The sequence below is a fragment of the Panthera tigris genome, chromosome B1, assembly GCF_018350195.1.
Source record: "Panthera tigris isolate Pti1 chromosome B1, P.tigris_Pti1_mat1.1, whole genome shotgun sequence".
Classification (NCBI taxonomy): domain Eukaryota; kingdom Metazoa; phylum Chordata; class Mammalia; order Carnivora; family Felidae; genus Panthera; species Panthera tigris.
Genome location: NC_056663.1, coordinates 200,920,842 through 200,947,293, shown reverse-complemented (window position 1 = coordinate 200,947,293; position 26,452 = coordinate 200,920,842). Strand labels below are relative to the sequence as shown.

General features: G+C 64.2%; 1 protein-coding gene across 2 annotated transcripts in view; it reads right to left on the bottom strand.

Moving 5' to 3' along the window:
- Positions 1–26,121, bottom strand: part of HTRA3 (HtrA serine peptidase 3) — a 31,178-nt gene extending 5,057 nt beyond the window's left edge. Inside the window, exons 1-6 of one of the 2 annotated variants that reach the window (XM_042985056.1) lie at positions 25,737–26,121; positions 15,091–15,190; positions 12,099–12,321; positions 9,410–9,604; positions 8,769–8,801; positions 7,402–7,516 (exon numbers count right to left, since the gene is read on the bottom strand). In XM_042985056.1, the coding sequence (XP_042840990.1) occupies positions 7,402–7,516; positions 8,769–8,801; positions 9,410–9,604; positions 12,099–12,321; positions 15,091–15,190; positions 25,737–26,121 (1,051 nt within the window). Of the gene's footprint in view, positions 1–7,401; positions 7,517–8,768; positions 8,802–9,409; positions 9,605–12,098; positions 12,322–15,090; positions 15,196–25,736 lie in introns of both variants that reach the window. The other variant, XM_042985057.1, reaches the window with a different exon arrangement.
- Positions 26,122–26,452: the final 331 nt, after the last annotated feature.

Below are 26,452 nucleotides of genomic sequence, written 5' to 3'. Positions count from 1 at the left end.
GAAGCCTCCGTTCAAGCCCGAGAGGGTGGGTGGGAGAGCTTCCCAGTTGGTGATTCCTCGGAAGTACTCTGTGCGTCTCCCCAGACCTGCCCTGTGTGTCTCTTCCATTGTTTCCTGAGCTCTGTGAGCCACTCTAGCAAATGATCCAACCCAAGGAGGGGCCATGAGAACCCCCAGTCTATAGCCGGTGGGTCAGAAGCACAGGTGATAGCCTGCACTTCTGCTTGGCATCTGACTTGGGGGGCGGTCTTGTATGACCTTGACTGTGGGGTCTGACACTATCTCCAGGCAGACAGTGTCAGGCTCAGGGGAGAACAATAGGACAGCTAGCTGGCTTTGGGAAGCCCCTCGCATTTGGTCCCCAGGGTGTCAGGAGTGACGCAGTGTCGTGGCAGAGAACTGAGGACAGATAAGAGGCACGGGAGGGGAGTTTTTCCTAAACAACTTCCCAACTATCATCTCGATACTAAAACCAGAAAACTAGACCCACACCCCTCTGGAAGACGGCTGCAAAAACCCTGTAGACATTTTCAGCGAACCAAATCCAACAATATGGAAAAAAGGATAATACCTCATGAGTAAGGGGGCTTTATCCCAGGAATACAGGGATGGTTCAACGCTCAAAACTCAGCCAACACAATTTGCCACATTAACAGACTCAAAACGAAGACTGCCGTCTCCAAAGGTCTAGAAAAAGCGTCTGACAAAATCTTCTAGCATCTGTGCCTTCGAAAACCCACGAATGGAAGGGAACTTTTTCCACCTGGGGCGGGACACCTGCGAGAGACCTTGAATGAGCATTCTGCTTACTGGTAGAAGACTAGAGACGTCTCTCCAAGGTCAGGAACAACGCAAGGACATCCTCTCTCACCACTTTTATTCAGTGTCTTATGCAGGCTCTGGCCAGACAAGAACAAAAGAAAAGGCATCCGGACTGAAAGAGAGAGGCAAAAACTGCCTCTATCCACAGACTGCAGAATATTCTGTGTAGAAAATCAGATGAGGACACCTGGGTGGCTCAGTCGGTTAAGCATCTGACTTCCGCTCAGCCCATCAGCCCATGATCTCACAGTTCGTAAGTTCTGGGGGAGGAATTGACAAGCTGATTCTAAAATCCATACGGAGGGGCGCCTGGGTGGCTCAGATGGTTAAGCATCTGATTCTTGGTTTTGGCTCAGGTCAGGGTCTCACGGTTTTGTGAGTTCGAATCCCGTACCCGGTTCTGTGCTGACAGCGTGGAGCCTGCTTGGGATTCTCTCTCTCTTCTCTCTCTGCCCCTCCCCTGCTCATGCTGCTCTCTGTCTCTCTCAAAATAAATAAACTTAAAAAAATAAATAAAATCCACATGAAAATGCAAAGGATCCAGAAAAACCAGACCGACTTTGGAGGCGGGACAGATTGGGAGGGCTGACGTTGCCTGACCTGAGGACACTGCAGAGCTGCGGAAATCAGGACGGACAGACAAGTGGGGCAAGACAGGCTCATTTTTTTTTTTTTTTGACAAAGGAGCAGTTTAGGGGAGAAAAATACACAGTGCCGGAACAACAGACTATCCAAAACAAAAACAAACAAAAAAGAATGTTGATTCATACTTTGCGCTATTAAAAAATTAATTCAAAATACACCATCGTCCTGAGTCTAAGACCTCAAAAAGTAAACTGCTAGGGGCACCTGGAGGGCTCTGTCAGTTAGGCATCTGACTTCAGCTCAGGTCAGGATCTCACGGTTCCTGGGTTCGAGCCCCGCATCGGGCTCTGTGCTGACAGCTCAGAGCCTGGAGCCCGCTTCTGATTCTGTGTCTCCCTCCCTGCCCCTCCCCCACTCACACGCTGTCTCTCTCTGTCTATTGAAAATGAATGAACGTTAAAAAATTTTAAAATAAATAAAAAAACAAAAGAAAGTAAACTGCTAGAGAAAAAGGTAGGAGAAAATATTCCTGGCCTTTGGTTAGCAAATATTTCCTACATACAACACCACATGCACGATCCATTTAAAAAACTTTGTTAAATGAGACATCATAAAAATCCACAAAACTTCTCTTGGAAGACACCATTTAGGGAATGAAAAGTGAGGCCACGGGAGGAAACATTTGCAGCTCGTCTCTGACGAAGGCTCCTATCCACAATGCTCTCAAAACCTGCTAAGGACACAGACAACCCAATCTTTTTAAGTGGGCAAAATATCTAAACAGATTTTTCTGCACAGAAGATGGATGGACGGGACCAGGTGGCTCCGGGTGAGGGGAGGTCAGAGCAGTGGGGTGGGGGGGGCGGGGGGGCCGGGCCCACGGGTCTGCAGTCCGGGCGGCTTGGGTGCTCACCCCCAGCAGGTGCAGCCCAGGAGGGCTTTGGAGCAGAGACGGCCGTGGTCTGCCCTAAGTTTTGAAAGCGCCCCTCAGCCGGGAAGGTGTGTGGGGGTGAGGACAGCGGTACATCCCAGGCTGGGGTGCCGGAGAGGGAGGAAAAGGCCAGGCTGGAGATGTAAATCTGGGAGTCACCCCCCCTAGATGGCACTTCAACCCTTAAGGCTGGGCGGGGCCCTCAGAGGAAAGGAGAAAGGCCCCGCACAGAGGCCTGGGCCCCGCATCCCACTCTCGACGTGAGCGCCAGCCCCTGGTCAGCATTGCTCAGAACCCCAAGGTCATGCTTCAAAACAGGAAGGAGCCTGAGCCTCCTGTGCTTGTGCGTGAGCGGCCCCCTGGCTGGGCAGAGGTGCAGCCCTGTCACCCGCGAGGCAGCCACCATTGTGTTTGAATCCTTGGTCACAACCCCGCTCAGCACCCAGCTGGGAGCCAGCGGGCCCAGCCCCACGCGGCTTTCTCCAGAAACACGGGCGGTGGGGTGGGGGGCGGTGCGGGGTGGCCTGACTGGGTCCCTTTGTCTCCTCCTTCGCCGGGACGTCACCTAAATGCGAGGGTCCCGCGTGGCGCTGGGGACACGGGGGTGGGCTGGAGGTCCTGGCTCTGTGTCTTGCTAAATACGTCGTGCAGCCACTTTGGACCCAGGCGAGGCGACAGTCAGTGCAGGAAACGAAACACGGCGCGGGGGGGGGCGGGGGGGGAGGGAGGACTTCGGGTCCCGAGTGCTCCCGTGGGGAGACAGGCAGCTCCCCACACCGCCGGCGTGCTCGTGTGGCCAGACGACGCACTGAGAGCGGTCGGCTGCAGGGCACGTGAACGTCACCTCGGCATGAAAACCAGCCAAGCCACGGAGAAGCGCGGGCTGGGGCTTCGCGGGCACCAGGGCTGATCCCTGAGGTGCCCCCTGAACCCGCGTCCCGGCAAAGGCCCCTCCGCCCCAGCTCCAAGTTCAAGCCTCGCCGGGGACCCCACCTCTCCTCCCCTGCAGCTGTCGCACCCCAGCCAGGCCGCCAGGAAGGCAGCGGGGCCCCTCGTGGTTCCCGCGGTGGACCCCCGCCCAGCACCCGCGGCTGCTTGCCAGCCCGCGCCCCTCTCTGCACCCCTCTCCCGGCCCTCTGCCCGCCTCCCTACTCTGACGTCACGGCGTAGACTGGCGCTCCCGTGCCCCTCCCCCCCTCCCCCCTCCCCCCGCCCCAGCTAGAACAGAAGCTCGTGGCCAGAACGCGCGTATTTGGCTCACAGCCCACCAGGGGCCGCGGCTCCGCGAACATTCGCCGTCGTGGCCTCTGTTCCGAGACCCACCCTGCAGCCCAGAAAGCGGACTGACGGTCCCAGCCACGGAGCTGGGAGAGCGCCCAGCTCAGGTTCCAGGGACACTAAAGCCTGCGGCACCTTGAAGAAGCGACAATGGGTTCCAGGGCACAGGCCCCGCCCGCCAACCCCTGCTCCTGCCTCCTGCTGCCTCCCCGTCTATTGCACGCGGTGCCCCGAGTCAGCCTGTGACCGTGCGGCCGGGGAACGTGCACGGCAGTGCCCACCCCCAGCGCCTCCCTGCACCTCTCCCCGGGCGCACGGGACACAGAGACCCCTGGGGCCGGAGGTGAGCGACGTTTCCACTCCCCAGGCTCGACTGAGCACTGAGGATCCACCTTCCACAGTTCCCAGGGGGGCGGACACTCCAGCCAAGCAGCCCTGGGGGTGCACGCAAGTCCCAAGGCTGGCTGAACCCCCAAACCCTCGCGAGCCCCGAAGCTGAGACAGGACCAAGAAGTGCTCCTTGACATCTCCCGAATTGAACTTAAGGATGGTCTGTTTTAAAGAACTTTGGATTATACTCTGGTTTCTCTTCAGATCGTATAAATCTTTCGCCTTTCAAAGAACTTTAGATTAACTGGGTTTATGTATTTTTGAAACTTTTATTAAGGAAAAAAAAAGCAAGAGTGAACACGTCAAGCTCAAAGGTTTTAAATTATAGATTCAGTCACCCCGCTAAGAATTACTGGGCCCTTTGATTAGTCCACATGTCCTAGGGGAGGTGACAGCTCTGGGGGCAGGGGATGACTGTTTCCCAGGGTGTCCGGGGGACGGTCACAACAAAGGAATGAACCCCGGTGGCCCCCGGCGGGCTCTGGCCCGAGAGCGGAGAGGAACACAGCAAGAAGCGAGGAGACACCACCATCCAGTTTCCCGGAACAGTCACCTGACAACTCAACCTGCACCACAAGCAGACCCACCGATTTCCAGGAGGCGGCCAAGGCCAAAGGCACCGCTGGGGCAGACGGCAGTTACGCCAGGGACACTCAGCTACTAGGGAAAGGACCAAGGCTGTGACAGCTACGAAGGCGAAGCCCTGGGCTAAGTCCTGAGCTCCCCAGCAGCCAAGGAGTAAAGGGCTCCAAAGGGTTAGATGGCCCCCTGTCTAAGAGAAGAGGCCGTCAGCCTCTCTAGGGAAGGCCGGCTCTGCCCTGGCTCCAGGCCGTCTTCACACAAGGGCCCCCGATGAACCAAATGGTGTTCTCGCTCGAGAGGAGCTCTTCAGGTGACCAGCCCTCACGGCACCGGTCGCGGCTGCACTGGGTTCCGAGCGCTCGGCTGCTGGGACCGTTGGGGACGGGGCAAGCACGAAGAGGCCCCCTGCTCTCAGCGAACTGCTGGTGAGGGGGCTGGGAGGAGACAGGGGAGCAGTCTGAAGGTGGGAGTGGCGGGGGGGAGGCCTGGGCGGCGAGCAGGTGGGCGCGGGAGACAAAACGGCGGGAGGGAGGTGCTCACTTGGGCCAAAATGAAAGGCAGGAGGGTCGAGGCCGCCAGGAAAGCTCCTGAGATCAGGAGACACAACCCTACTTTGGAGAACAGCCGTGGCCACCAACTGTAAGAAGGCGCTTGGCAGGCCCTCACTGGGGAGTCACCTGTGCCTGGCCAAGGCTCGCACCAGGTGGATGCCCCTGGCTGTCCAGAAGCGGGCAGGGGAGGCTGGGCATCCCTGTGTGGATGGGGATGGAGAGAAGGGGCTGAGAGAACATGACTTCCAAGGATCAGGGGCTTGGGCACCACCGCTTTGGAGTCGAGGCTACCTTCCTGGGCAGTCGACCCGACCAGCAGACTGAAAGGGGCAGTGTGCGGGGATGGGCGGGTGGGAGGAAGGAAAGGAGGGAGGGAGAGATGGAGGGAGGGAGGAAGGAAAGGAGGGAGGGAGGAAGGGAGGAAGGAAAGGAGGGAGGGAGGAAGGGAGGAAGGAAAGGAGGGAGGGAGGGAGGGAGGAAGGGAGGAAGGAAAGGAAGGAGGGAGGGAGGGAGGGAGGAAGGGAGGAAGGAAAGGAGGGAGGGAGGAAGGGAGGAAGGGGAGGGAGGGAGGAAGGAAAGGAGGGAGGGAGGGAGAAAGAAAGGAAGACAGGAAGGAAGGAAGACAGGAAGGAAGGGAGAGAGGAAGGAAGGAAGGAAGGAGGGAAGGAAAGAAGGGAGGGAGGAAGGAAGGAAGAAAGGAAAGAAGGAAGAGAGGAAGGGAGGGAGAGAGGAAGGAAGGAAGGGAGAGAGGAAGGAAGGGAGAGAGGAAGGAAGGAAGGAAGGAAGGAAGGAAGGAAGGAAGGAAAGGAAGGAGGGAGGGAGGGAGGAAGGAAAGGAGGGAGGGAGGAAGGGAGAGTGGAAGGAAGGGAGAGAGGAAGGAAAGGAGGGAGGGAGGGAGAAAGAAAGGAAGACAGGAAGGAAGGAAGAGAGGAAGGAAGGAAGGGAGAGAGGAAGGAAGGGAGAGAGGAAGGAAGGAAGGAAGGAAGGAAGGAAGGAAGGAAGGAAAGGAAGGAGGGAGGGAGGGAGGAAGGAAAGGAGGGAGGGAGGAAGGGAGAGTGGAAGGAAGGGAGAGAGGAAGGAAAGGAGGGAGGGAGGGAGAAAGAAAGGAAGACAGGAAGGAAGGAAGACAGGAAGGAAGGGAGAGAGGAAGGAAGGAAGGAAGGAGGGAAGGAAAGAAGGGAGGGAGGAAGGAAGGAAGAAAGGAAAGAAGGAAGAGAGGAAGGGAGGGAGAGAGGAAGGAAGGAAGGAAGGAAGGAAGGAAGGAAGGAAGGAAGGGAGGAAGGAAAGGAGGGAGGAAGGGAGGAAGGAAAGGAGGGAGGGAGGAAGGGAGGAAGGGGAGGGAGGGAGGAAGGAAAGGAGGGAGGGAGGGAGGAAGGGAGAGTGGAAGGAAGGGAGAGAGGAAGGAAAGGAGGGAGGGAGGGAGAAAGAAAGGAAGACAGGAAGGAAGGAAGAGAGGAAGGAAGGGAGAGAGGAAGGAAGGAAGGAAGGAAGGAAGGAAGGAAGGAAAGAAGGGAGGGAGGAAGGAAGGAAGGAAGGAAGAAAGGAAGGAAGGAAGAGAGGAAGGGAGGGAGAGAGGGAGGAAGGAAGGAAGGAAGGGAGAGAGGAAGGCAGGGAGAGAGGGAGGAAGGAAGGAAGGAAGGGAGAGAGGAAGGAAGGGAGAGAGGGAGGAAGGAAGGAAGGAAGGAAGGAAGGAAGGAAGGAAGGAAGGAAAGGAAAGGAGGGAGAGAGGGAGGGAGGAAGGAAAGGAGGGAGGGAGGAAGGGAATAAGGAAAAGAGGGAGGGAGGGAGGAAGGGAGGAAGGAAAGAAGGGAGGGAGGGAGGAAAGGATGACAGGAAGAAAGGAAGAGAGGAAGGGAGGGAGAGAGGGAGAGAGGAAGGAAGGAAGGAAGGAAGGAAGGAAGGAAGGAAGGAAGGAAAGAAGGAAGAGAAGAAGGAAAGAAGGGAGGGAGGAAGGAAGAAAGGAAGGAAGGAAGGAAGAGAGGAAGGGAGGGAGGGAGGGAGGACAGACGGACGAGTCTGCAGCCGCCCAGAGAAGTGGAGCCTGGGGAGCCCAGGTGGCTGGAGGCGGGTGGCGGGTGGTGGGTGGGAGACGCAGCCAGAAGGGGACAGTCTCGCGTGGTGGGGGTTGCACGTGGACAAGAAGCACGGGGCGGGGGGGGACAGAGAAGGAGGCCGTGGCTGAGCGGGCGGGGGCCCCAGGGCGCCGGGGGACGGCTCGGCAGGCCGGCGTCCCTGCCCCGGCACCCCCGGGTGGCACCGTACCTTTGGCGTGCCTGTCCTGGAACTCCGTGAGGAAGCGTGTGATGCGGTCCGAGGGGATGGCGAAGGAGATGCCGGCCGCAACCTTGAGCGTGTTGATGCCGATGACCTCTCCGTCCTGTGCGGGGCCGTCCGAGGGGGCGGTCACCCGGGGAGCCCGAGCCCCGTGGCCGCCGCCCGGCTCCCGTGGCCGACCGGCCGTCACCGCCCCCGAGGGGCTCCCAGAAGCTGTCCGGGAAAGGCGCTCCGGGGTTCGCCTCCGGGCCAGGGACCCCCCACCTCTCCCTCCAAGCCGGACCCTCCTCTCCCTCGCCAGAGAGTGTCGGTACGGGAGCTCGCGGTCCGCCCCGCGAGCAGGACACCCCCAGCAGCATCCCGGGAGCCCAGACGGGGGGGTGATGAGGCGTACGCGCCCCTCTCTGCCTTCCTTCTAGAAGCGCGGCTGGGGGCGTGAGGTCGGGGCGGCTCCCGGCATCACCCGCCCCCTCTGCACCCTGGGAGCTGGCCTCCCCCGCCGCCCCCACCCTGCACCCCTCGAGGCTGCAGCCGGGGCCCCGGACACACCTCGCTCTTGACACCCTCCCGGGAAGGCACTCCTCTCCATACCCAGCACGCACCCCTGCGCCGGCTTTTCTGGCCTCCAGCCTGAAGCCCACCCGCATGACTTTCTCGAACACCAGTGCTGCGGCCTTCGTCCCGCTGAGCGTCTGACCCCTCCCGCTCGTGCCGTGCTGCTCCCCGGACTATCTTTCCCCTGCACGTCCCTCTCAACCCCAGACCCTCGGTCTCCACGGTGCAAGTTAGATGCTCCCTCCTCCAGGAAGCCCTCCCTGCCTGCATCCCTGCAGAGCCCCCTCACTGCTCCTCACGTCACACTTGCCCACAGGAGCTCCCCAGGACGGGAGGGCATCCAACAATTCTCAGGGCCCAGAGCCGGAATGATTTCTGAACTGAACTTTGGGTTGATTCTGGAAATCTCCCCTGGGATGGGAATGAGCCTGACTCTGGGGCCCAGGGCAGACCTGGGGCGGGGGTGACCCAACAGGGCTGGGACGGAAGGAGGACGCGCCCACACCCTCGCACGTAAACGCAAGGATGGGGGGCCCAGAGCCGTGACCGGCCGTGACCTGTGTCTCCCCTGCCCCAGGTCCTTGATGGGCATGTGGTCCCCGCCTGGCTGCTGTTCTGGGTCACCCTTACTCAGCATCCCTGGGGGCTTGGGGGGCTGGGCAACAGGCACTTGGGGTCATGCCCTCCCCCGGGGCCCCCAGCCCAGCCAGCGGGTGCGAAGACTCAAGGCACATCTTCGAGGTCCCATCCCCGCCTCGGGGCCGTGCTGTCACGTGAGTGGAGGACTTGGGGACACTCACCAGGTTCACCAGGGGTCCCCCGGAGTTCCCGTACTGCAAGGGAGGAAACGAGACGTTAGCTGAGCCCTGAGCCCCTCGCGGGTTCCTGAAGCTCCGTCTCCCGAGCCCTCACTGTTAACCGGCACAGAAGATGGGCACTCGGATTTTACCCCCAGCAGCATCGAAAGGCCTCACTCCTGCCCCCATTTCACAGGTAAGAAGGCTGAGGCCCCGGAGGCCACGTGGACGCCGTCTGGCCTGGGCCGGAGCCCTCTGCGCACGCCGCACGCCTCCAGATTCGCCTCACGGGGTACAGTTCTTCCCCACCCGCCTCGAGGGGTCTCTGCAAAGACTAACATTTCCAGAAGAGCCCGAACCACGGCAAACCAGAGAGGTGGGTGTGGGGCGCCTGGGCAGAGCGCGCCGTGAGCCCCCCGATTCGGTAGCAACACTGAGGACGAGAAAATCGAGGCTGACAGGGTGAGTGGTTCGGGCGCGGCTACACCTCTGCGTCCCCCAAGGGCTGGCCCGGGTCAGGAATGAAGCCGCCGACTCCCAGGGCGGGCCTGGCGCCCGCGTGCAGAAGTCACAGGGAGTCCAGGCCCCGCTCAGCGTAAAGAAGGACCTTTCTAGCACGCGGGCCGGGCGACGCGTGGACTCACGTTGATGATGGCGTCCGTCTGGATATAGTCCATGTCTGAGTCCCGGAGGCCCAGCTCCTTGCCGTCCCGCTGGGCCGTGCTGACGATGCCCGTGGTCACCGTGTTCTGCAGGGCAAACGGACTGCCGATGGCCACCACAAACTCGCCGGGCCGCAGGTCTGCCGAGTGGCCCAGCAGCAGGGCCGGGAGCTTCTTCTGCGGGGGGGGGGACACGGGGAGGGAGGCTCAGCTGTCTGCCCTGGGTGAGACTGGAGCCAGATCAAGGCCGGGACGGTCCCAGGAGGGCCGGAGCGGCTGGAGAGACCCATCGGGGGTGAAGGCCGAGGCAAGCTGCCAACTCAGACGGAGGCCGGGCTGGCCTCCAGCCGACCCGTAGCAGGAGAGACCCGGGCTGGAGTCCTTGGAACAGCGCCTCAGCCGCACCAGTGACCACGGGGGTCCCCAGGTGGGCTGCAGGGGTCACACACAGGGAGGAGGCCCACGGGGTCCAGCTGGGCACAGCCTCTGAGGTCATCGAGCTCAGTGGTTCGTTCGGTGGCCACAGGTCCCTCTGAAAGTCTGACAGGGGCTACGAATGCCGTCAAAAATGCACCACACACAGGCTGGTGCCTAGGACTGCAGGGGCCCTGGAGCCCTAGTTTTGGAACCCTTGATCCAGCTCAACCAGATCTCCCGATGTAGACACACAGGGAAACTGAGGCCCAGAGCGGCGAGGTGACTCAGCCAAGCTCTGCCATCACCCCCTGCCCACGGAGACGCCTGCCCACTCCAGTTTCACGTGGAGCCAGCCCGTCTGTCTGTCTGAGTCCACGGCTGGGCCGGCAGCTCTGAGGGCCAGCCGTGTTGGAGTCGCCTCCGTGTTCCGGCAGCTGCAGGAGACACGCTCAGAGGGGGTGCTCCTGAGCGGGCTTAAGGTGCCCAAGTGCGCACAGTGGCAAACGTGGAATCCACGGCGGCCGAGGCCCCGTCGCCAGCACCTCCGTGAATCTGGGGGTCCGGTGTCGCACCCCTTACGTCCGAGGCCACCACCGGGGAGGGGCACTGCTTCTGGGGGCTCCCGGGGGACGGCAGTCATTTGCAGACACAAAGCTTTACGAGAAGGTGCCGGCGACCGTCCTGTCCCGATCGCGGGGGGCCTCCCTCTAGCTCTGGACAAGGACCCCACACCTCGGGCCCTCTGAGCACCCGGTTGTGTGTGGTCACTCCCCTTTCCTCCCTGGCAGTGGCCTCCTCTTTCTGCTCTAGCCACCATGCCACTTAAGGTCTTCTGTCCCAGGGCAGCTCCCGGTACAAACGGGGGGACCTGTGAACGGGGGTGAGGCGAGCCGGCAGGGCTCCACTCGGCCCTTCCTCACCTGCCCGCGTGGCCGCGGGGCCGCATTCCCCCCAAGGCTGGGGGGGCCACCACGCGCGGGACCCAGGGGCTGAGGCAGCTCCCGCTGGGAGGTCGTGCAGGCCTTACTAAAGTCCACCCGCCCCTGGGGCCACGGACGGCTGCTGCGTGTGTCCCTCGGGATTGTGCCGCGGCGCCTGGAACAGGAGAGACCCGGCGACCGCCAGACCCGCGGTCCCGTCTGGCTCTGCGTCACCCTGTGGGGGTCCTCGGCAGGGGCTGCACCCTGTGGCCCTCGGGCCAAATGCAGCGTGCTGCCTGTTTCTGTTTTGCAAATAAAGTTTTATGGGGACACAGCCACGGGCTCGTGTGGCCTGTGGTGGCTGCGTCGTTGAGAGGCGTCCCCAGAGGGCCCGGACCCCACAAAGCCTCGAAGTGCTTACTATCTGGAGCTTCACCGAAGACGTCTGCCAGCCTCTGTCTTTGAGCACACCCCGTGCCCCGCCCCAGCCTCAGTTTCCCCATCTTTAGAACGGAGGTGGTGGCCCCGGGCTCAGTAACTGCCGTGGGGAAGGGTCCCCGTTGGGATAAGCCTCTCCTCCTCCCTGGATCGGGCAAGAAGGAGCCTCCTCACAGAAGATTCATTATCACCAAAACCACACACTTTCATTCAGAAAAAGCAGAAGCGGGATTCCAAGTCAGCCAAGCCAGACTCACCAGCACAGACAGCCGCCTGGTCACCGGCCTCACGGCAGGGGCAGGCTGCCCTCACCGAGAGTCACGACCACAACACCGGACGTGCCCTGCCCCGGCTTAGCCTGACCTTGGGCAGTGACTTAACCTCTCTGACCTCAGTGTCCCCTCGGAAGCAGCAGGACACCGACGCCCCTTCTGTCAAGGGCGGTGGGGCGCAGGCACAGTGCCAGCCCCTGGCGGTGACGCGGGACGGCTGTGGCCCCGCTGTGGGCCCCGCCTGGCCAGCTGGGGGGACGGGATGTGGAGGGACCGGGGCGTGTGTCCCGGGGCTCCAGGCCAGCGTCCCGTCAGCCCCACGGGGGAAGCTGCATGTCCTGGAGTGAGCCGGGAGGGACGCAGGCAGCGTCCCTGGGCCTTGGAGGACGCCCCTCCGCGAATGACTTGGGGGCACATCGCTGGCTGGCGGGCGGCAGCCCGGCTCTGCTCGCACACGGCAGCTCAGGAGGCAGGGGCGGGGGGTCTGGAGACCCCGGTTCTAGGCTGGCCCGCCCCGTGGCTGGGCCTCGGTTCCTCCGAGCGTCCCACAGGGAGGTCGGGCCGAGGCGTCTCCGAGCGCTGGGGCCTGGGAAGGCGCCCCCGCCCCGCCCGCCGCCCACTCACCTTGGGGTGGATCTGGATGGTGGCGATGTCCGACTTCTTGTCGATGTCTTTGATGGTGGCCTCGTACGTGTCTCCGTTCTGCAGCTGCACCTTGAGCTGCTGCCGGCCCGAGACGGCATTGGAGGTGGACACCACGTGGGCGTTGGTGACGATCAGGCCGGCCTCCGACATGATGAAGCCCGAGCCGCTGGACAGGGGCACATTGCGGCCAAACAGGGGGTGTCTGCGGGGAGCGAGCGCGGGCGGGGGGGGGGGCGGGTGGTCAGGGCGGGCGGGGGCCTGCTGGAGGGGAGCGGAGCCCCGTGTGGGGTAAGAGAACGCGGTTCGGGGCCCCCCACCCCCACCCCGCCCTCAGGCCCAGCCCTGCCACCTTCGGCTGCGGCCTTGGCCGGCTCACTTAACGCCGGGCCCTCTTCACGGCCTCAAGGGGGGGCGGTGACCTCTGACTTGCAGTCTGCCGGGAAGGGACGCGAGGCCCACGCCTGGCAGGCCTGTTAGGACAGGCGGGCACAGAGCTGGAGCCAGACAGGCCGGCACTCTAATCTCAGGGCCGTCCCGCTCATTACCTGCCTGGCCGTGGGCAGGCCTCAGTCTCCCCAGCTAGGAAATGGGGCATCTACCCTGCTGGGTGTGACGCCTGTTGTCCAAAGCGCCTGGGGGCAGGAAGCCACTCAACAAACAGGGCTGGGGGACAGCGCAGCAGGTGCCGGGGTCCCCGGGGGGGGTACTTCTCCGCGGAGGGGCAGATGGGACCGTGCAGGGAAGGGGCAGTGCTGGGGCGGTCGCGTTCCCACCCCGCCCGGTCCCTCCCCTGCCCCGCACCTGCCCCGAAGCCCCAGACGGCGTGACAGGCAGTGCTGGTGGCAGGCTCTGCTCCATGATGACACCAGGTGTCATCCTTCCGGGGACTCAGGGGGCGGAGGGGGACAGCGGACGGTGCAGGGCGGGGTGTGTGCTCAGACACAAGCAGACAGAGGCCGGGGCCCGGCCTCTGTCTCCGTGAACAGGAGCAAACGGTCAGAGGTCAGAGTTCCCTGATGTGTGACCACGCCCAGCCGCCCGCAGGGCCAAGAGGGAACCATGGCCACGGCTCAGGACCCTCTCTGGGGCGGGTCGCCTCTGGGACCCCCGAGGGGCCTGGACGGGGCAGGAGAGAAGGAACTCGAGGGTGGGGGCTGTCTCAGGGAAGTGAGGGTTGCACAAGACCCACCTCGGCGGGCAGGACCGGTGACCAGAGCCAAGGCCACCGGGCACCCCGAGCCAGACTCCCCGAGTGATTTAATGCTCACGACCACCCTACACGGTAGGAGGCCTTCGGTTTGCGGGTGGGGAAACTGAGGCCCAGGACTTGAACTACTTCTCTGGGTCAGGCAGGCAAAGGGCAGAGCAGGGGTTTGAAGCAGGCAGCCTGGGCACTCGGCCCCAGGGGGACCACGGGATCTGACCACTCACACGGGCCGTTGCCCCCGCCCCCCAGCTCCGTGTGGCCCTGGGCGAGGGCTGCACCTGGCCACACCCCTGCACCCACGGCTAGGGTCTGGCGCTTGTCTGCTGGAGGGGCCCGAGGCGGGCCTGAGGCAGCCCCGGGGCCTCCCCGCCCAGGCCGGGGTCACAGCCAAGGCTCCCAAGCTTGATGAGTATCTCATCTGCGTCTGGGATCTTGCCCGCTCGGTCTCGTCCACCCACCCACCCACCCACCCACCCACGTGGACATCGGCCTCGGAGGCTGATGTGGCAATGGCATTGCCACCTGGCCAGACTGGGCTACAGTCAGCAATTGGCTGGCTCGAAGCCTGGTGCCCGGAGCCTTCTGGAAATACACGGTCCTCGTCTGAGCCACTGGCAAGGCCAGGGACATACCACTTAGCGTGTCCAGTTATAATTTCCTCAATGATATGTCTCAGGGTCTGGAGGTTGCAGAAAGGGCAGTAAGGGGTCAGCTCTGGGGTCTGAGAGACCTGGGGTGAAACCCCGACTTGGCACTCAGCCGCTCTGTGAGCTCAGAGAAGTTTCCAGGCCTCTGCTCCACACCCAGAAAATGGGAACATCAAAGCTTAGCTTCTGGGGCTCAGCCCTGAGTGACAGCAGTCCGTCGGGGTACAGTCTCAGTCAGCACTGAGGGGCGGGCCCCCCGGGCCTGACTCTTGGGGTGACTCCTGTGAGTGCCCGGCTGTCTCCACTAAGAGGTGGGCATTCACCAGGGCTGTTTAGGCAGATGCAGGCAAAGCAGCCGAGGGGGCTCGGAGCACACGGCAGGTGTCCAGGGATACTGCTCTTCCGACAGTGAGCTCATGCCCTTGGTGGCTTGCCACGTGGAGCACCATCAGGGGTGAGCCTCCAGAGATGGGGGGCAGTGACGTCCAGGAGCGAGGTCTCCCCCCCGGGCAAGCTCCACGCCCAGGGAGCAGGGAGCCCCGTGCTGGGGCCAGGAATCGGGGCGTGGGGGATTCTGCCCACCCCCAGGGACCGGGGGCCACCCGGTCCTCTGTGCCTCGGTGTTGGCATAATGGCACCGGCCGGCCTCCACCCCTCGGGACAGCGCTGCTGGGGAACGGGGCTCTGGCCCCGCATGCCTCATCTGGGCCGTCTGGAGGCCCCCTCCCACACAGGGGCCACGAGGTTAAGACAAGGAAGAGGAACCCTGAACGCGAGACGTCGCACTGTCAGCGTCTTCTCTCTGGGGAGCACAGGACGCCCCGGGAGACCTCAGGACTGCCCTGAGCGATCAGCCGTCGGGGCCCCGGAGCTTCCCAGAAGCAGCTCTGACAGTCTCAGGGCCACCAGAGCCGACATCGCGGTGCGCCTGCTTACCACGCCCTGGCGCTGTGAGGTCGGTATCTGCCCCCGCCTTGGCGGGGAGACCAGAGTCAGGGGCCGCCCTCCCCAAGGGCGCCAGGTGTCGGGGAGGTCTGCCGGACCCCACGTGCGCTCGGCTTCGACCGCCCCCGTGCTAGAACGGGGGTGGGGGGGTGCCCGGGAGGGGTTCGCACACCTTAGGAAGAGCTCTATGTGGACCACGGCCGGCGCGATCTTCTCCACCACGTCCGCGATGAAGTTGAACTTGTACCTCGGGCTGGTCAGCTGGTGGAGACCTGCGCTGGCAGGAACAACCAGGCGCATTAATGAGGCCCAGACACCGCCAGCGGTGCCCCGAACCCCCCCCCCCCCGGGAGGAAGCTCCAGCGAGGACCCCCCCCCCCAGGCTCAGAGCCCCTCAGGGATGCCCGACACTCAGCCCGGTGACACCCAGATATTTGGGAGGGGGCTCCCTCGTCCCAAGAATGGTTACTGTGGAGTCTCCTCACTGGACGCGATACCACCGGGCGGGCCGGGAGGCTCAGAGATGTCAGGACACTTATCCTGGGCTGCAAAGCAGTGACGGGACACTTGAGCCAGACCCAAGCCAGCCCCCTGGGCCCTCACCCTTTCTCTCATCCAGAGCAATGCCCTGGCGTGAGGCCACCGTCCCCTCCCCCGCCGGCTCTGGCCCGTCCTCCGGCCCGTGCTAGTGCCGTGATCGGGCAAGGTGACAGCAGAGGTCCCCGGCCATCCCTTCGGAGCTGCCCCGGTCTCGCCCTGGGGTGGCCCCCTCCCAGGCCCCGCGGGACTCCGGATGTCTGCGTCGCCACGGCCCCCCATCCAACTTGGCTGGACCCCAGTCCGACTTTCCAGGCGGTTCATGAACCCCCTGGAACCCTTGCCGGCTCAGATTTCTGCTGCTGTCAGCAGTGGGGGCCGCCGCCTGCCGGGACCGCAGGCCTGAGGGATGTGGGTGGCACCGGGCCCACACCCCTTCGGTCTCCCTGCTCGGGCATGTGCTGAGCTCTCTCCGGTCGCAGCCAGAGACTGGCGGTACCTGGAACCGGGCCCGCCCAGCACTGCTTGTAAGCGGCTCCCCGAATGAGCCGAGTGCTGGGAGTCCCGCAGGCCGGGCTTGGCTGGGCAGCCCCACTTCTGGCTGTGTGGCTTCAGGCAAATCACTCACCCTCTCTGGGCCTTGACTCCTAGTCTGAAAATGAGGCTGAAGGTGCCCCCCAACCCCCGACCTGTGGGAACCGGGTACGGATGTGACTTGTGAGCCTAACCCTGCACCCCGGGACTGGTGTTGGCGAGCAAAGAGGGCTCGGCCCGTGAAGTCCAGTTCTGGGAGGTGAGGGGTCATCAGGGTTGAGTGAGAATCCGGAGTTCTCCGTTTTGCCCAGAGGGACAGGAGGTAAGGCGAGTGCAGCCATCATCGGTGTTGCATAAACATCTGGGGCAAATGCAGGGCTCTCCACACCCCGACTCGTCTCCCCACGTCCAGGAGGCGGCCAGGGCGGGGGGCACTGCCCCCATCTTAAAGGTGGGAAAACTGTGGCTCCCTGAGCTCAGTCCTCTTGCCTGGAGATGCGTCTCTAGTTAGAGAAGGCAGGTTCTGAGCGCAGGCCGAGGGCTCTCCTCCTTAGGGGTCCCGAGTGTCCCTTATGCCTGAACTGGAGAGAGCTTCCCTCGGGGTCCAAGGTCAGAGGTGGGGAGGAGCCACCCCTCCCCCCACCGGTTCTGTGATGTCTGCCTCTCAGCCAGGCAGTGGGCACTGGACAGGGGGGCCCAGGCCACCGTGGTCAGCCTGAATCAAAGGCTGCCTGTCCGGGGTGGTCAGAGCCTGCCCGCCACCGCGAGGCCCCTCACCCATCAAAATGCAGGCGGCCAGGGGCTACCCGGCCTGGGAGCCCTCTTCCTCCGGGTGGCAAAACCCTCGGAGGGGCGGGGTGTAAGGCTCAGAGCTCACATTAACGGGGGCCCCGGGGCAGGGCCCACTGTGGGCCAGGGTTCCTTCCACGCTCCCAGCACGCCGTCGCGGTCGGAGTCTGTATCTCCACGCGGGATCGCTAAGTCTCCCTGATGCTCTGCGACCGAGGCCGCCAGTCAGCTGGGGGCGCTGAGCCCAGCTCTGCCCTCTCCACCTCGAGGCAACCCCCCTGGGAGCCCACGTCATACTCTGGCCTCCGGGCACAGGGAAGGAAACCAGCCACAGAGTCTGCGGCCCTGTCCAGGTTCCAGTCTCTGACGAGACGTTCCTGGCCGGGCAGTTCCTGTGCCCTGGGGACCTCAGAGGACCCCGACCCCAGGCCCTTGTCTCTTCCACCGGGTGGGCGTTTGGCAGGGTCTGCCGGGTTTCCCCGGCCGAGGCTCGCGCCCACCGTGCTCTGCTGGGGCGGCCAGTCCCCGAGGGCCCAGTCAAGGGTCACCCTCTCCCTGCTGTGTAACCTGTTGGGCCATTTACCCCCAGTCTCTGCTTCATCACCCACCGTTCTGCACCTCACCTGCACAGACCATTCCCCGCTTCCCCCCGCAGGACGCGCCAGCTTGTCCCGGGCACCACTCCAGTGCCGTCTCCTCCAGGCAGTCCCCCGGCAGACTCCTTCCAGCCAGCATGAGTCTCTCCCTCCTGGGGTTCCCAGTGTAATGCCCCACCCACGGCCCTGCCTCTCATGCGGGGTATGTTCAAGCCACACTGGCCGAGCGCCTCTGTGTGCACCTGAGTTCAGGCGAGTCGGGCACAGCACAGTGTGACGGGGGATGGGGCACAGAAAAGCCCAGAGGTGCCCCAATCCGGGTCCCAGGGACTTCAGAGCCTGAGTCCTCCCTGACCCAGAGCCTGGGGCACCCCTCCGAGGCTCCTGGGTCAGCCAGCTGATGACTAGAGCCCCGCCGGGCCCTGTCCCTTTAAGCAGAGCCCCGCGGTGGGCGGTGGGGAGGGGGTGGTGGGGCGGGGCAGGCCTGTTTCCTGGTCCTCCTCCCTACACACAGATGAATCACCCCATGAATCAGTGGGAAGGGAGGACTCGGTTCCCACAGCCTCTTTCCACATGAAAACCGTGGGCCCCACGGCTGGAAAGCAGACTCTGTTTATTTGGGCTTTTGACAACCCCCACCCCCACCCCCTCCTCCAGCCAAAGTTCTGAAGTCAACAGTCGGTCCCCAGCAGATTCAGCCGTTAGCCTTTGTCGTTGTTGTTGTCGTGTTTTGTTTTCAAAAATAAACTGTGACCCACGGGCTCTGGAAGGTCCAGTTCGTGCGGAATTCGACACGGCAAAGCAACCGAGGCCAGGTGTCCAGTGGGGCCTCCCGGGAGAGGAAGGGACACGGCCAGGATGGGACGGACTGGGACAAGGGTTGGCAGGGAGAGAAGCTGGGCGTCAGGGCTCCACCCCAACACCCTGGCGTGGCCGAGCTCCCTGGAGGGCTCAGGGACGGCGGCAAACCCCGAGAGAGGACTTTACTACGTGCCAATTCTGGAGAGCCATACTGCCACGGAACAACAGAGGGGGAGACCAAGGCCCAGAGTGGGAAAGTGACTAGCCCAGACATCCCGCCGGGCCGCCCTATAGTGTTGTTACACAGGCTGTGGACTGCACCAGCCCAGGACCATTACTAACGAAGGTCACAGCATGAGTGGCTTCCCTTGGAGTTGGGCAGTGCGCAGCCTGCCCGACTACGCATTACCCCTCCAGCGCATAACAGGCACTGAGACCCAGTTCTGGCCCTCTCTGAGCTCATTGCCTTGATTCCATCAGAAGAGGCCCCCACCTGTCACGCCGTGGTTAGCTGTGAACTGGGATGGAAGGGCCGTGGGCAGATGACCGCAAAGCCTGGGCCTATGCGTCCGTAATGCTGAACACAGCTTGCACACCAGATGACGACGTCTTAGCGGTGCCTTCGAGGCCCAGGCTCTACCTGCACCTGTCGCTCTCCCCTCTGGGCCCCCGGCTCCCTTCCCTCATCCCTCCAGCCCAGGCCCACACCCCTCCTCTGGGGAGCCTGCCCTGACTTGGCAGGCTCAGTGACCACTCTCACCCCTCTGGGTCCCACAGCGCCTTGTAACACCTCCCTTCCCGAGGCATGTCCTTCTGTCCCCATGGCCTGGGCGCCCCAATCCACAGCAGGGAGCAGTGAGACAATGAGTGAATGAGCAAGGGGGGGGGGGTGCATGGATGTTCTACAGGGACCGGGGTGCTGTCCCAGGGGAACCCCCACGGACCCCAGCCCCCACCTGCAGGCCGCTCTCACCCATCTGGGGGGGGGGCTCTGAAGCCCCAAGAGCCGCCTCCAGGGTCTAATTAGCCCCCAGAGCCAGGAACAGGGGCTTCCGATCCCACTGTGGCTCCCAGGGGCACGAGCACCGCTGTCCGTGGCCCTGGGGCCCCAGGCGCCTGTCCCTGGAATGCAGGCCTCCTCCCCCGTGGGTCCCTCCCCACAGCCGCCATCCACGGGCTCCAGGCCCGTGGTCCGGTGAACTCTCGTGGCAGTTCTCCAAGGCAGGTGTCTCTGCCCATTTTAGAGGCCAGGAGAACCCCCCACCAGGGCCCAGAGCCAGGTCCCTTGACGCTGACCCCAGGTCCCTCCTCTGTCCCGGGCTGGTCCTCAGCCACTGCGCCTGGCTGTCCTGCCCAGGGGCGTCTGGCCTGGCCAGTCCTCGCCTTGGGGCCAGCCTGGCTCCTCTAATGTGCCAACATCATGGAGGAGAGGCCCTCCCGCCGGCCTGTCTGGACTTTTTCAAGGTGGGTACGCAGGCCAGTCGCCACGGAAGCCAAGGTGTGCTCGGCCCCCGGCCCTCCCCCGACGGGAAGCCCTCCCGGCCCTGACGGGTCCATCAGCGGCTCCTCTGGGCTCAGGCTTCCCAGCCGGGTCCTGGGAAGTCCCCTGGGCATGTGGCAGCCCTTCCACAGACATTGCCTTCCGGCACCTTCTCTTCCTCGACTACCTACCTCTCCTTCACCCTCACGGTTATGGCAGGAACACCCAGCCGTCGGCACTCAGTCTGCTGGCGCTCAGGGCTGTTCGCCTTCACGCTGCTCAGTGGCCCGGCGGGAAGGACACCACTGCCATCCCCACTTCACAGATGAGGGATCCGGGGCGCGGAGAGCTTAGGAGACCTACAGGTGGTGTAGCTGGGACTCAGCCCTGAGAACCGAACAGGGTCGCGGTTCTGGCTCTGCCCGTCACGCGCTCCGGGGTGAAAGCATACAGTTGGGCAGGTTGGACACTGCACATCTCCAAGGGTTCACCTGCTCCCCCCTGCCTCTAGACCTGGTGTTCGGTGTGGGGCACACACACGTGCATCCTGGCCACACTTTTGCTCCCCAGCTGGGGTAGCTCGATGCCCCCGCTAAGCTTTTTCTTCTAACGGGCCATGAAAATAAGACCTCAAGAATGTGTGTTTAAGGCTTTGACAGCCTGAAGCACAAGCCTGGCGTCTCCCCCTTGACCTTGGGGAACCTCGGGGCCTTCCTCCCTCAAAGCAAGGCCCGGGAGGAGGCCTGAGACCCTCGGGCAGGACACAGCGCTCACTCCGCCAGGCGCCCGCCCACTTCCTTGTCTGGTTTGTGCAAACCCCAGGCCCCTGGGGAGGCCGCGCGAGTGTGGCTGGGCCCCGTCCCCCCCAGAGCTCCTGGCAGGCGGGTGAGCTGGCAGACGACTGAGGGGTGCCCGTCGGGTGCCTGGAGCCAGCGGCTGGAGCCTGGAACACCGTGGGTCCAGCTCACCCAGCACAGGGCTCGTCTGGCTGAGCCGCGCAGCTCCGGTCATCCCGACGTGGCTGCGTGTCTCCCGTGGGTCCCCTCGGATACGAACCCGGAGGCAAGGACGGGGCTTCGGGTCTGGGCGGGGCCACCGCTCCACCGGCCTCACGGGTCGCGGAGGGCCACCACAGGCTGGAGAGGAAGCGGCCTGTCCGGAAGCGAGGCCGTGCGCGCCCGACGAGGCAGACCCAGCGACACGGCCCCTGCGCACGGACGCGGACGCGGTTGTTCGTCAGCCGGTCTCTTGGAACCCTGCCCCCGCCCCGGGCACCGTCTACACCAGAGTGGCCCCAGCACCTGATCCGCACCTAACACCTTGCCTCTCCAGACCCGCTCCTCCAGCGGCCCTGACTCCAGGGGGCCCTGCCATACTGTCACTCCCCCACCAACCCAACCCCGACGCCCATCAGGGACCCTCAGGCCCTCAGCTGTCACCCTCGCTCCAGCCGCATCGGCCCTCCCCACCAGGGCACCGCCCCCCAAGCCGGGCCCCTGCACCCTTCTGCACACGTGTCACTCATCAGCCTTGAGCTCCGCACCTCCTGACGACGGGCCACCCTCCCAGCTCCTGCGCTCTCCGTGCCCGCCTCTTCATGGCCGTTTACGTGCCACCTCCTCCAGGAAGCCCTTCCCAACCTACCCTTCCCCAATTCTGGAGGTGGCTTCCCCCTCACCTGGGTTCCACACATAGTCCTCTGTCCCTCGCAAGACAGGATCGGGGATTTCGTAGGCAATCTGCTAATGGTGGTGGGGCCCGGCAGGAAAGGGGAGGCCAGGCTGCAGCACAAGTCAGTGCTGGGTCTTGAAGGCAGTGGGAGCCATGGCCGGGCTTTTAGCAGGGAGGTCCAAGTCTCGTCACTCCCCCCGGGGCCGCTGCGTGCAGGTGCATGTGGCAAGTGGAGACGCCCGAGCGGGCAGACCCCAGGGGTTGCTGTGGGGTCCCGGCCGCGCCTCTAGGCTTATGCCGGGAGCACAGGGGGTGAGGGTGCTTCCCGGGCCCAGCCTGGTCGGCGAAGGCCAGCTGCACGGCACCCCGGGTCTCAGGCTCCTCTCTGCGGGGGCTCCTGGCTCAGGAGTTGCCAGATGCTGTGTCTCAGCCCTGCCATCCAGGGTGCAGGGAGCGGGGTGGGGGGCGGGGGAGCGCCATCCTGCCTGGTCCCCAGTGCAGAATTCCACACACAGGAAGCTGCTAAGGGGATGAAAATCAAACACCAACCAAAGCTCCTAATAAATAAAACAAGGGAGAGACGCCGTCTGAACCTGCACCGGGTCACACACGGAACACGGATTCCTAAAGGTCACGTCGTACGCTGCCCTCGGGCTCCAGGTTTTGAATTAATCGTACGCACCAAGGCCTATTCGTCTGCAGGGGTGGGCAGAGAGGCTTTGAGGGGCAGGGACTCTGGCTAAGTGCAAAAGGGAGCCTCCTCCCTCCACGGACACAAGGAACACATTTACGTCTGTGTTTATCATCCCGGCGACAGACAGGTATCCACGCCAGGGAGTGGTTCTGTCCACCGTGGAGATGGGAAAATGCAAAGCTCCCGGAAAGGTGGTGAGGCCCCATCGCTGGGGGTATGCAAGGAGGGTCGGGATGGAAATAAGGCAGATGATCCGGGTCAGAGAGGTGATGTGAGGGTCTAGAGGGGCCCCGGGGTGTGCTCGTGAGGCTACTGAGGGGGTTGCAAGGTGCGGTGATCAGGGAAGGCGGCTCAGGGGTGGGGGGTCGTCTAGGTCCGGACAGATGAGGACGTGGCCACATGAAAGTGAGAAAATGGGCACTTGGGCTGCAGGCACAGCATGTGCAAGGGCCCTGAGGTGGGGAGAAGGGCAGGCTGGAGCACGGAAGATGAGGTGGCCGTGCGGGGTGGGGTGGGGAGACCAGACGGCACAGGGCCTCGGGGGTCGGGTCAGTGTCGGGGAGCTGCCGAGGGGGTCCTGCCGGTGACGGGCAGAATGGATTTACCAAGGCCATCCTGGCTGCCGCGTGGAGGAGTGGCGGGAGGGAGGATGAGGGAGGTGAGCGGGGGAGGCCAGCGGTGCGGGGACAAGTAGGGCACTGGTGGCTTGGGGGACGTTTCCAGGCCGAAGACTCGCCTGTGGCTGGTAGGTAAGGAACGAGGGAGGGTGACAAACACTCCTGGCCTAGACTTCCCGGTGGAGGACCACGGCCGGCAGGGACGCAGGACTCCAGCCCCGGGAAGAGGCGGGCGCTGGAGACTGGCCCTGAGTCATCAGCGCCGAGCATCTGAGGGCGGGCCCAGCGAGGGGACAGCGGGCGGGAATTCTGTGCAGAAATGCCCAGGCCGGGCAGTGCCTCACCTGCCGTCATGTGTAGACATCACCCGGCACCTTCTGGCTGGACCCTTGGGAGGGCGGGGGAAGGGAGGATGCTGCTCTATGGCGGCCGAGCCCAGTGGAGCTGACCTGACTCCAGGCCCCGGAGGCCCTGCGGTCCCCTGCCTGCAGAACGAAGCCTGGGACCCACGATGGTGCCGCTTTCCAAGCCAGCCAGAGCCGAGGCCTGAACAAGTGGCCTCAGACCCCCTTGACCTCTCCCTGCCTCACTGAGCGCCTCTGCGGTGCCTGAAGGGCCAGACTGGCAAGGCCCGATGAGACGGCGCTGGCCCGAGACCCCGGCGCAGCAAGGATTCCGAAAGGACGGGATTCTGCACGCGTAGCCGGCAGAAACCTGGGTGTCTGAGGTCCCTGTACCTGGGGGGACGATGATGGCACAAGGGCCAGGAGTGAGGGCGGGGCCACACTGCGCGAACGGTGCTCACGGACCCCAGCCCCGCGCCCTCCCCACCCCTCTCTTTAAGGCCCCCGTCCCCCCCACCTCGAGGCTCACAGGGTCCCGTGCCCCGGGGACCTTGCCCTCTGCCTCTGCTGTGCTGCGTCCCTCCCGCCGCCCCCTCCTTTGCTGGGAGAGCTCCCGCTCACCGTCCACGGCTCGGCACAGAAGCTGACTCCCCGCGTGAAACAGAGACGGGGGTGGGGGCAGGAGTCCTGGCAGCGACAGTAACACGGGAACTAACACACGGTCTGCGGATTACCCATCAGGGGCACGTGCCCACGCACCTCGGCCGTCAGTCCCTGCCCCCGCTCTCCCCGGCGGCTGCTACTGTCGGCCTCACTGTCATCAGATGGGAAGGGGGGCGGTAAGCAAGCCGCCTGAGGCCACGCAGTGGCGCCCCAGCCCGTGACCCCCGTGCTGGCAGCCGCCCCCTGTGCACCGAGCGACCTGTGCACCTGTCTGCCGTCAGGCTCTCGCCCTCTTCTCACCCTCCCACGTGTCTCCCCGACCCTCAGGTGTCTCCAGGGCAGGGCGTGGACAGGGTCGGCCCCATCCCAGCGCCCTTGCCACCAGCCGGGGGCCAGCTGGACACACAGGGAAGGTACTTTACAAACGTGGACTCGATCAGTCAAGAAACGAGGGTTTCCAAATGCTCAGACGGCCTCCAACCTCCCTGCCTTCCCTGCCCCCAGCCCTGGAGCCTTATTCTAAGAGCGTCCCCCACATGCGGGAGTCAGGGTTGGGGGGGGCCCGTGGAGACAACCACGCCGCAGTGGGCAGGCTCCAGCCCCACCCCGAGCCCCCTGTGTCTCAGAGGCATCGGCGTGGCCTGAGGTGGGCCCGCCAGTCCCAAGCCCCAGGGCGGATGGGCCACCCGCGAGGGGGCAGTGTCTAAATACCCACCACCCGTCCCTGGGACTTTGCCCGGCACCGGGCTCTCCTCCCTCACTCTCCTGGGCACCATCCAAACACAAGCCTGACCCTATCACCCTCACCTCCCTCCAAGCCCTTCACTGGCTCCCCCAAACAATCACACTTAGGCCTATCTAGTGTTTCCCGGACTGGGTTCCTCGGAACCCCAGTGTGCCAGGAGGTCATACGTGCTCTGCTGACACCTTCTTGGAAAACGCTGGGTTTTATTATTTTTGTGTGTGTGGTGTGTGGGGAGGGGGCGTCCGACTGCAGGTGTCCCCGGAACTTCTGACAGACTCAGGCATCAACTGGGGAAGTCCGGCCTGCAAGATGGAGTCCAAGCCACTGGCACGACACTTATGGCCACTCGTCACCCATCCCTGCCGACCTGCCAGCCCTGGGTGTCACACACGCGCACACACACACACACACACACACGCTCACGCTCACGCGCGCACTACTCCCTGTTCCCGGAGAGCCCTTCCCTACCGCCGTTGAACATCCGTCCCCGGCGTGAGATTCAGTTCGGATGCTTCTCATCCCTGAAGCGCTGCAGGTGATATACTCCCCACGGGGCTCCCAGGGCCACAAGCCTGTCCTCGAGGTTAGCGTCTCCCGCCCTGAGGCTATGAAACGAGGGCCCACACAGGGCTTGACTCATCCCCCTGACCTCGGGGCTCAGCGCCCAGCACACCGCGACCCCAAGCACCTATTGGACCAACGCCTTCCTAGGAGGCGCCCCAAACAGATAAAGGGACGGCAGGGTTTTCTAGCATTTTCTTCCACGCACAGGGTCCAGCTGTGTGGCAAGAAGCAGCCCCGGGCCAGCTCCGGGTGGGGGGAGGTCGTCCTGGGGTTTGGAGGGACAGAGGAATTTCCTGCCTCAGCAGCCTGTCCCAGGAGGCTCCGAGCCGCGCAGAGACCCCACAGGCTCCATCACCATTCCCAATAGCCCTCTGGAGACCGGCACTCTAAGACCAGCTCAAAAGAAAGAGGACGTTGGATGTCGCTCAAGAGAACATCCGGACTGGGTGAGATGTAAGACCAGGAAAGACTGCCTTCCACCCAACACCCCCGGGGGCGGAGCAGAGCGGAATACGGGACCGCGGAAAGGATACGCAAGACAGGTACGTGTTGATGAGCCCAGACCCCCTGGCGGTCAGGAGAGCACCGAGTTTCCCCCTTAAACCACTTCTGTGACCCTGGGCCTCAGTTTCCCCACCTGGAAGCCCAGGGGTCTGGCTAGATGATTTCCAAAGGGCCTGCCCACGATGCCCAGCCTGGGCCGACGTCCGGGCTGCTCCAAGCTCCGCGCCTCAGTTTCCCCGGGAGGGGCCTCCCCTTCCACCCCGCGCCCCCCTCGCTTACCCGACGGGCAGGCGCCCTTCTGCAGCTGGCGCACGGGCGTCCCGGAGAGCTGCAGCGCGCGCCGGCTGGCCGCCTGCAGCGCGCACACGCTGGCGTAGGTGTGCCCGTCGGTGCCGCACACGGCGTGCGCCCAGCGGCAGCGGCACACGCCGCGCGCGCACTCCAGGCTCTCCCCGCACGGCGAGTCGAGGGGGCGGCCGCACGGCTCGCCCTCGCTGGCGGCGCACACCAGGCAGCAGTTGCACTGGTCGGGCACGTAGCCGCCCGGACAGCGGGGACTCGGGCACCGGGACACGTCGCAGCGCGCGGGGCACGACGCGGCGGGGGGCTCCCGGGCCAGGGCCAGCGCGGCCAGCGCGGCCAGGAGCAGCGCGCGCGCCTGCATCGCGGCCGGGCCGGCGTCCGGCCGCAGCAGCGCGGGGGACGGGCCGGGGACCAGCGGGGGCGCCGAGGCGGTGCTGGGGCCGGGCTGCGGCCGCCTGCGGAGGGGACGGGGAAGGGCGCGCCGCCACATGCGCCGGCGGCTCCGGCGGGCGGGCAGCGGGACCGCTGGGGCACGCGGGGGCGGGGACCGGAGAGGCGCCCGCTCCTTCTGGGCCGACGCTGCGCGCCCGGGGCCCCGCCGCACTTAAAGGCGCGCGCGGCCCGCCCTCGCTGGAAGGGACGGCCCGGCCCCTCGGCCAGCCCCGCCCCGGCCCCCGCCGGCCCCCGCCCGG